The sequence below is a fragment of the Hippoglossus stenolepis genome, chromosome 5 (genome assembly GCF_022539355.2).
Source record: "Hippoglossus stenolepis isolate QCI-W04-F060 chromosome 5, HSTE1.2, whole genome shotgun sequence".
NCBI lineage: Eukaryota > Metazoa > Chordata > Actinopteri > Pleuronectiformes > Pleuronectidae > Hippoglossus > Hippoglossus stenolepis.
The window spans coordinates 13,322,079-13,332,994 of NC_061487.1; the positions used below are offsets into that span (position 1 = coordinate 13,322,079).

The following is a 10,916-nucleotide window of genomic DNA, read 5'->3' on the forward strand; positions in this document are numbered from 1 at the left end:
CTTTAAATCTAATTGTCCATGGCAGAAAGTTAATTTGTCTTCAGGCTAATGCCGGAGCTTGATTTCCCAGTGCTTTAATTATTTCTGCTGTGTACACAAGTGCACAGCATGCACCTCCTCTTCATCCCTCTATATTTCAATCAGTTTCATTAAATCCCATATTTCAAATCAATACTGAGCTGCAGGTTGTTAAGCTGTTGTTTTGTAAATTGAGGCAATTACATCTGCAATGACATTTTAGAAATCTGATATTTTATGTTCCAGTGAGCAGGAGGGTCTGTTTCACTCTGCAGCAAACACAGCAACAACATGCATTATGACAGGACTGTTAATCAGTAGACATATTTACATGAAAAACTATATTCTGATATTAACCCAATGAGATAGTCTGAATAAGACACTGTCCTGTAACCAGCATTTTCTGATTAACTTACCCCGAATAAGGTCATACTTAAAATAAGCAATAATCATTTTAAGACGTGGAGTATTCTGACCTTATCAATGAATTAATTATTTCGGAAAAGTACATATTTAAATAACACAACTTTCCTCGTACGGCTTTTACAAGGTGCAACGTCCTCTGTCCTTAACCCAAGGGACAAAATACCCTTTTAACAGAAGGGAAATAAAGAGACAAAAACCTCAGAGAGAGCTGCACGTGAGGGATCCGTCTCCCAGGTCAGACAGAAGTGCTTTAGATGTGTAACAGAGAACATCAACACAATAACAATATTTACAACATTCATGAGAAAAGAAAGTGCCTCACATGAGGAGAGGAGAAAGTACAGAAGGGGTGTATAAAAGATTAAAGAGATGAAGAGAGCAGCAGTGACAGTTGTAATAATAGTGATATTAGTCACATTATGTAGAAATATATACATCTTAATTACACATAATGTCTTTTTTTGGAGTTTTCACAGCAGTTTTGCGATAACGCATGCCCTTGGTTTGAGTATAAAATAGGGTGTAATGTTCACATTGTACATAATCAGACTATGCTCTGTAACAATATTCTATTGGTCAAACATCATAATCGGAATAATGTCTAACGTCTAGTGTGAAAATAAGGTCAATAGAACATTTGCTTTCCATGTAAACATAGTGGATGTGAGCTCTGAGCTTCCACTCTAGAGGCCAGTAGCCTTAAGTGCCATAATCCCAATGTTGATGCATGTTTACTTAATATAAGTGTCCAGTTAGAAAACCCTGCACACAGAAAACGGTTACTTCGTATAGACGCCACGTGCTTTGTCAAAAAGGTATATTTGTTTGACTCCAGGTGAGATAGTCCCGATAGACATGGGCGAGGCTCAACATGCCTGAGACACATCAGAGTACAGCCAGCTAATGTGCCTGTAGGGGTGAGGCTCGGTGAGGCTGGTCCCAAGGGACACTCAAAGTTTAAAATAGCTCTACAAATTGGACTGAGTTGGCGTTGTGTGAAATTTTCTCGTGGAAATATCAGAGCATATGTAGATGGAAAAAAAAATGTCTCTGGTCAAATCTCTGAGCCCCTGTGGATATGTAATATATAATAATTATTATCTGACAATCACTGCTCCAAAGCTTCATTTTAACTCACAGCCGGAGTCAGACTCTTTGTGTAAGTCTATATAAATATATAAATGCTTCCTCTAATTTGAAATCCTGTGTTTAATCTCACTGTGTGCTGGCTAAAACTGGTTTATCAGGAGAAAGTTAATCCTGTGTGTGTGTGTGTGTGTGTGTGTGTGTGTGTGTGTGTGTGTGTGTGTGTGTGTGTGTGTGTGTGTGTGTGTGTGTGTGTGTGTGTGTGTGTGTGGGTGCGGTGCATATGTGTGTGTGTGTGTGTGTGTGTGTGTGTGTGGTGTGTGTGTGTGTGTGTGTGTGTGTGTGAGTGTGTGTGTGTGTGTGTGTGTGTCGTGCACAAGGAGCAGGAATGAGGTGACAAATCAAGAGTCATCAGGAGGACCAGGGAGTGGACGCTCGATTTGAGGTGATGCAGGGAAAACCATCTCCGAAACGGTCTCGGTATCAGCATGAGTATCCACTTGATTACAATCGTGTGCGCGCTCTCACAAACACCCACTCAGGCGCAGCCGTGGGGGAGCTGGACGAGCATCAGGGAAGGTCGTGATCTGGGATTTGGATCTCCCCTGTGCAGCTTGTCCACGATGGTCTGGTGACGAAGGATTAAAATGATTATTTTTCTGTCTGTACGTGTGTCTGTGTGTGTGTGTGTGTGTGCATTCTATTGTATATATATATACAGTATAAGCCATTGAGACTTTTTACTTTGTGTTGGTGACAAACATAAAGACGAAGAACAGTGTTTGTGTGTGTCAGGTCCCTGTGCTCCCCTTGATTATTTCTGTCATGAAAAGCAAGCACATCACTGGCAGTGTCACAGCACTACTCCTCAGTGTGTCGGTTTGCCTCCGCAGCCAATCTACTCCGAGCCAGCAAGAGGAACAAACGCACAATTCAAAAAACATCCCAGGATTTTATGATCAATTGAAAGCTGTCAGACGGCGGCGATAACACAAGTGATGATGAGATACGCTGTCCAAGAGGAACTTGTGCTTTGCGTGATGTTTTTTTCCGTCGGCCATTGATCACTGGGAGACCTGAGCAGAAAGTGGGTCCTGCATTATTAGATTATCTGCAAGGATGTTGCACAAAGTACCGAACAGAGAATTCAGGTCAGTAGGCTGTTTCCCATCATGCCTCGATGTTCCCTTATTCTATACTTTCAATTATTCATCCACTCTCAGCTCATAGCACTTTCAGCGTCACAGCTTTTAACCGAGGCACATTCTGTCATCAGGACATTTTTAAGCGCAACACACATCACTATTGTTTTATATTACAGGGTGCATTTCAGGAGATCACTGCTTAAAAGCAGCGGCAACAAAGTAAAAAAGAGAAACACACACTCAAGCTCTCAAAAAGCTCTGCGACGGTGTGTTTTAAAAAGTGATAACTTGGAGGCAGGACTGAGGCGAGGCCGGCAGCCTCCCCGACAGAAACGATCTCCGAGCAATTAAGAGAGTGTTTCATCCTCTGCCTGGCACCATATCAAAGAACACATATCCAGAGCTGGGTTCACAGGGAGGATTTGGAAGAGTGTCATTATCAGCCAATGAATATTCAAGTCCCATCTTAAGCTACATGGTTAGCACTCAAGGCACACCAACGATTGCTCTTCACCAAAGACAAGTGCAGGAAGCAAATGAGGATCAAAGGTTTGGAGCACAGTACAAGTGTTTGCTGCCGAGTGAAACAGACCCTCCTGCTTCAGAGAATCCTTTTGAATTGTCATTTTAAATCTACACAAGAAGAGTCAAATGAACCATAAAAGGTTCAAATGGATGGTTAAACTTGGGTTTGTTGTGTTAATCTGACAAAGTCTAAAAAATTTGAATAAATCTACCTACTAATTCCACTAACGTCTGTCTGTCTTACTGTGGAACGCATATCTCGAGAACTGTACATCTAATCGGCTTCACAATTAGCATGTGTATAGAAAAGTAAAAGCACAGTGTTCATTTTGTTGCTGGTATGCTTTGTATCAACTTGACTTACACGTTTTTATTTTGAAAAGAGGTGAACTTGGGTCTGAAAAACGTTGACTATAAAATCTTCATTGCAGACAAACCAGGTAGGATGAACACAAAGTTTTTCTAACTACAGTCTGAACTATATATGAAAAGCTCTGCACACAACGTCAAGCACACAAACAGTAAAAAGTGACAGTATATTGTAGAACTGTTTGAGGAGGACTCACTAATGACAAGGAACAATTCTAAAGGAGCTCTGGAGCATTAACACAGGCCAAGAGAACAGCCCATTCCGAACAGGCAGGTTTAGAACAGGCACTGCACTACACGAGCACTGCAGTCTTACATCGCCCTTGGTGATTCTAAATCTCCGTTATCTAAGGGTTTACATGATTCTTGCAATTGTTTTAATTAAGTCCTTGTTGTGTTGCTTCCATTTACTTGTTGTGTTGAATTTATGTGCGGTTTGTGAATGTCTCCTATTCTTGGGTCTCTCTTAAAAAAGAAACATCTCAATGAGACTCCCAGATTAAATAAAGATTAAATAAATAAAACATAATCACGATAATTACAGTGTTCTTAAAAACATTTTGACTAATACGATATTTTAATGCTACAGCTGATAATCATCACAGTATCACAGCAGTTTTATAATTATAACTGCTGCACCACTAACTGTGTCTGAGGGTTTGTAACTCCCGATTGCACAGAGCAAATATATATATTTTTTCTCTATTGGAACCAAAAATGTTTTATGAGGATGGGTCACTCAACACATTCATATATAATAGCCTCTACATTGAGAATTGGAAGATTTATGGCTCTTAACACCACATGCAGTGGTATTAAAAGAAAGACAAATTGAGTGCACATTGTTTGTCTCTTGTTTCTACAAACAAAAATAAAAACATACCGTGACCTGCCTCTCAAAGGTCAAACTTAAACTCTTTGGGGTGTTATTGTGTTGGTTGTTTCACATCTTGTTTTCCCCGTCTCCCTCCTGTGTCTCGGTGCTTCCGCTTCTCTTTGTCAGTTTGTGTGTTCAGCTCCCTTCATGTCCCCTCAAGCTGCTGTTTAGATCCCCTAAGTTTCCTCATATTTCTGTTCTGTCCCCGTGTCTTCACTTCTTAAACTATTTTCAGTTTACATCTGTCTGTCGGTCTTTAAAACAGTTTGTTTATTATAAATACATGCAAACACCTGCCTTCTTGCAAGTCTGCATTTAAGGCCAGTTTATATCCTCAGCACAAAACATGTAATTAAAAATTTGACATCAGAATAAAACAGTTACATAAAATTATACTACATATTGGTTTTTCTTTGTCAATATTTAATTTGATATTACGTAAGCTGCCCCAGGTAATTTTCAATAAAAGTAATTTATCCTCTCAAATGATTAGTTTGAGTAACGTCTGCTCGTTCATTAATTTAATGATGATAAATGATGGTCAGCTATTCATATCTGATATCCTATAGATTATGGGCTTAGCTGCATAAGCTATTGACTTAATGACAGACAGTAAAATGTATTGTAGCTAATGAGGGCAGCGTTCACGTGTCATTAGTGTAGTGAAGAAAACAATGGTGTCATGTGCAGTGACAACGAAAAGATTCATCCCTTTTACCTTATTCTGTTTTGTCACATTAAATCATTTTATTTAATATATTATTGTTATTTTATTTATTCTATTGTTTTTACATTTTATTTACATTTCTTCTTTTTTTTTTATAAGGATCACCACAACACTGCAGGCACAATAACAGTGTAGTTTTCTGACTTAATAATTATTTCTAAGCACATTTTCCAGCTCCAAACCATATGAACTTGAATTCTCATAGGATTCAGTCATTTTCTTTTGATGTGTATGACGGAGGGTTCTGCCTAAAGTAATTAACATCTCATATTAAGGTTTAAACAATCATCAGGGAGCATCAGTACTTAAGGTATAATGAGCCAGCGAAAGAGATTTAAACAACACTGAAGAGTCAAAAGTGCCTTTCAGACAGATGCAACACTCTTGAAATAGCTAAACTATTGAGGCAGGAGCACCAGAATTTTTTTTTTTGCAAATAAGAATAAAACAAAAAAGTTAAGCTTCCAACAGCACATCATCCAGTGGCATCATATTTCAAAAGTGTAACTTCGCTGGAGGGTCCAGAAGTACAAGGTTCCAACTGCTCAGAGAAGCCGAGGTAAAGAAGGCTTTTAACAAATTGAAAATGTCAACACTTGGCCAAAAAACATCGGAAGACAGCTTGTGTAAAGGTTCTAGGCACAGATGAAATGAGAGTCACTCTTGAAGAGCCAGATGTATTGGCCTGTGGCTGAATCACTAATGGACACAGGGCAACACTTTGAGGTGTCAGCAAGGTGGAGGAGAGAAACTGGTACAGTTTCCCTAGTTGGACCCTTTGGAGTTGAAGATGGACTAAAAATCTGCTCCACTTTCTTTAAAGAGTAGTACAGGACTAAATCAATTCATGGAGGTCATGATCTAATGCAGGACACGACACATGCATCCAACTTCTGCACTGCTTTGGAATCCAGCAAAGGTCTAAAAAGGAAAGAATAAAAAGCTGGACCCCTTCCTCACCTGACTTAATGTGAGATTCCCAGAAAGGTAAGACAATACAGATCTATGACCAGACTGTGGTTGCTGCTACAGAGAAAATTATGAACACACCAAGAAACTGGCAGACTCCATGAAAGGAAACCAAATGGCACTTACTCAAAATAAGGGTGGACTTAGGAGTTTTTAAATCAGGGGCCACAAAGAGGCCACACTTTACAAAGAGGGGCCAATGATACGCCCAACATTCGTGCCCAATTCTTGATTCAGTCAGGTGCACATTTAAGTCATTCCTTGTTTACTGTTAAAGTCCAAGCACAATGTGTACTTCAAAAAAGCCAACAAAATAAATAATTCTTAACAAATTGTCAATTATTGTTGATGTGAGTTAATGAATATTAAAACTACTGACAGGACAGGGGCCAATCAGATTTTACCTGGGGCCAGTTTCCGCCCCTGGTATATTGGACACTGAATATAAAACATGATTAATTGTGTTACTTATTTGTTATAATTGCTCTTAAAACTAAGAATAAACAAGTGAGTTGGGGAAATAATTTTTGTAATTTAGTTGCTTAATAAATTTATATAAGAAAGACAAAACTCACATGAAGTTTGTTAAACATTCAGGTTGAAGTTTGACTTTGTTGGATTGACTGAGTGTGTTACGATTGTATTTGTTCAAAAATACAGATTAATCCTGAGGAATAACTGTTCCCACATTGTGGATAATAATTTGCTCCACAGACACTGCATGCTGTCGTCTGTCTGTCACGTGCAGCTCAGCCCATCGGTCTGACCGTGAACACACCTCAGAGCAGATGGCACTTTTTACCCATGCACGGTTTAAAACATTCAGCGGCCTGTTACTCGGTCCTGGCACAACCTCTGGGTTGCATCATTTGAGCAGATTAAACATCTTCCTTGTCTTTCAATCTCTGCATTTCCCGATTCCTTTAATGCCACACTATCTTCTTATGCCCCCTGATTGCTGGTGATTTTCTACCGCATCACAGGATTTTCTGCAAAGCCTCTGTTGTGTCCGTGGGTCCACACCTCTTCTGGGAACGGCTGTGAACCGCACTGTGCTCAGAAAACAAGCATTAAGTTCAAGGAAGAACATTTTAGTTCCAGAATGGCTCCACCGTCTCCATGTGTTTTGAGGACGTGATGAAACTGTAGAATACAATCCGGACTCCAGCAGAATTTGTGCCTGTAATGTTCTTATAACCTAGCAACAAAGCAACTGACTATTTAAAGACTGTGAAAGTGTTAAAGCTCCTAACAGCCACACTTTGCACACACATGCAGGATAAAGAAGCCTCTTTGTTTTGTCATTTTTCTGAACTGGTTGTCTGCCTGGCACGCTGTCTCTTTTTAAACAGTATTGATCCACTCATCTTACATAAAAACTGCTCCACAGTCTGTTAAAATCCCAGATGATATGTTATATGTGCTCTTCCCAAATCTGTGCTGAAATTGCATCTATAAAACCATCTGCCTGCTTGCATAAGAGGACAGGTGGCCTGCTTGGGACTGTGCAACCAAAGGTTTGCACGTGAACACACAACCACATACGCATGGTTAACACATATTTAATGCCTATAGGCACATATGCAAAGTTAAAAAGTAAAGGTAGTGTGAGAGAGGAGAGGACAGTACTCCCTGTCCTTTAGCAGCCACACACACGCACACACACACACACACACAGGCACATAATTTCCGTAATAAAAAAAAACAAATTAAATCCCTAATCCATAAACTATTTCCATGAGGAAGAGCAAGATATTGCTTGATTTACAGCACTGGTTCTTTACAGGAGAAGTTGGTTGTTATCTAACCTTAACCCTAACCCACTGATCAAATATTTTCTCCATTAATCAGTTAATTGTTTGGTCTATAAATCATTTTCTGTCAAAATATCCTACAACTGGGTGAGAGGTGTGGTTCCCTGGACAGGTCGCCAGCGAATCATAGGGCCAACATACAGAGACTTCCCTTACATCCTGGACAGTTATATCAGATGTAGATCAATTGAGCGATACATTTTATCAAGACAGGAAGGGGTCTTATATGTTGCCTAATGGAGAGAAGGTTCCTGGTTCGAATCCCAGCTGGGGTTTGTGAGTTTGCATTTTCTCCCTGTGCCTGTGTGGGTTTTCTCCGGTTAATTGGAAACTCTAAATTGTGAATGTGAGTGAGAATGGTTGTTTGTCTCCATATGTCAGCTTTGATGGGCTGTACTCCACCTCTCGGCCAATGTAAACTAGGTTTGGCTCCTGCTCATTCCGCCCCTCAAAGGATAACTGGTATATATATATATATATATAATGGGTGGATGGATGCCTTAGATCATTTTTAATAATTAGTCCCGCTCTAACTTCTGTCGAAGTCTATCTCCGACCAGAAATGTTTTCCCCTGAGTCACTCAGTGGAGAAGCTGGAACACAGATGTATCTCTCCCATTGATCCCCTCATATTGGCTTTGGAGTGGATTTTATGGAATCAATTCCCAGATTTTTACTGATGACGTATGAAGTAGTTACAGCTTGGTTCCAACAATGCTAAAGATTTTCGCCTCCAACACAAGACTCCACTCAGCTTTCAAATGGTACACAAGCATTATCAGCTCATCAAGCCTTTTACGATCTCATATGTGTTGATGACAGCGTTCGGGTAAGTGGAGTGTTATGTTGCTTTATGGTGAGTGGTTCACTCTGTGATATGCTACGATTTTATGCGGAATAGCAAGAAGCGAAGTGCTGCACAATTCACACAATAAAAAAAAGATGATCATAAAACTTACAAACAAACCTTAAACGCTGGATGAATACAGCCCATAATATTCATGTGGATCACGTTGAAAGATTGAGAATAAAGAAAAATACATCTCTGTCAATATCCTGCTTTGTCTTCCTTTTGGTCTGTTTTCACACTGAAAACCAGTAAAAGGATTGAGTGCAGCTGGTGTGTGCGGCTCACACCATCCTCAGCCGGGCTTCCCTCAGTCACGAGATTCTTTAGCTACTCAGCTCAGCATCTTCTCCTCAGAAGCCAAGGGATCGGCTCTTTCATCCTCCTCAGCCAGCGAGACGAACTCCAAAAGCTCCTCATTTTACGAGCCCCACGTCCGCAGGGAAAAACAACGACTTTCTTCAGCATCTTTCTAAATTTACACAGCAGACACATGTATAATTAACACCGAGCGTTAAAGAACCTCTAATGTTCTCCAAAGAGCCATAAACTCAGGCTCCGAAATCAATAGTGGAGCATCAGTGTAATCTCGCTGAAATGGCAGACACAGATTGATGACTTGATTCTTACTTACTTATAGATTTGATGAAATTTACTCCAATGGGTGGAGACCAATTATCTTTCTTTCACCATACACATTTGTTACATGACCCGCGTTAAGTTATTGCTGGTGCAGAGTGCAGCGATGCCAAATGGACTGCAGCAGTAGCATGGGGTCCGATGATGTCTCGTATTGCTTTTTCAACAGCTCGCTTAGGGGAGATTGTTTTTTCCATTTGACTGCATGGCAGGAACTTTTAAACAGCCTCAAATCATTTCTTATGACTTTCATAAGCCCACAGCCTCGGGGCAGCGATTCCTGACAGGTGCTTGGCACAAAGGTACAAAGTCGTCTGCAAGCCCCTGAACAGATGTATGGAAAACAAACCTGTCTCTTTCCTCAACACTTATGTTTTTTATGTTATCATAGGAGTGGGCAATATTTTCATGACAGTCGACTTTGACAACTATTACGATAAATGTCACATTATGATTTCTTTAAGTTCAAAGACAGATTTTTGTTCCCGAATGAAGGTTGTGGTTTGGCACTCTTCTTTATGAGCATTAAAACCAATTCTGTTACACCTCCTCACTGTGTTTGCACAATCCATTAGCATCATATCCATATGTATTGAACTTCTGTTCTATTACTATAGATTAAAATTATTCTGTGACAATTATTATTGGTTTTATTGCCCAGTCCTATATGTTATCACTAACACAGAGCCTGTACTGTGTAGCTGTGGATATTTCTAAATGTCATATTGACACGACTGGGAAATCACTGCAAATTCAATCATCAAACTACCTTTCCAACATCTGTAAAGGTCAGTTCTTTTTCCTGTGCAGCATTACAAAATACAACCATCCACTATATTATAATAAATGTAGTGTGAATAAGTTTTTTTTTTTCCTGAAATTCAAACAAAATAAATATAAAATATAGATAGATGGGTATAGATTAAATTATTAGAGAGGTGTTGCGAATAGGCTGTATCCCGTTAGGGTTAGAGTTGTTTCCCTGTAGCCTGCAGGAAAACAAAAATGACTTGATACAGTCAATATAAAGTAATGTATAGAAATATCAGAGCGCACCAGGTTGAGCTTCATCCCAGGAGGAGGAGGAGGAGGCTGTGAGACCTCTAACTCTGCGTCACTCTCCAGCCAAGTACACAGTCTGGTACCTGCGAGCGCCATGTCTCACCGCCAACTCTTGAACTAAGAGAGGAAAGTCCCCGCGCATCGCACCCAGCTCGACAACAAACCCTCCCCGGGCGCGTAATTGGCACAATGTACAGCGGACCAACCTTTCTGCTGCTTGAAGGACTGGATTGAACCCGAGTGATGCACCATGGTGACGGTCAGTTGTTTCCCGGCGGTGATTATTAAATCCCGTGTATCGAGGAGCAGAATTACAGAATACATGGAAAACTGTGTTTGGGTCGTGTCCGCGCGCTCCCTCAGCCCCTCATGCCGCCGCACGATCTCGCGGGCGATGCGCAAACCTCCAGCA

At 40.3% G+C, this 10,916-nt stretch overlaps 1 protein-coding gene across 6 annotated transcripts in view; it reads right to left on the minus strand.

Annotated features, from left to right (window-relative positions):
* Positions 1-10,916, minus strand: part of ano3 (anoctamin 3) — a 35,860-nt gene extending 24,944 nt beyond the window's left edge. For all 6 annotated transcript variants that reach the window (XM_035156592.2, XM_047339879.1, XM_035156593.2 and 3 more), the window contains exon 1: positions 10,711-10,916. In XM_035156592.2, the coding sequence (XP_035012483.2) occupies positions 10,711-10,828 (118 nt within the window). In that variant the 5' untranslated portion in view covers positions 10,829-10,916. The remainder of the gene's footprint in view (positions 1-10,710) is intronic.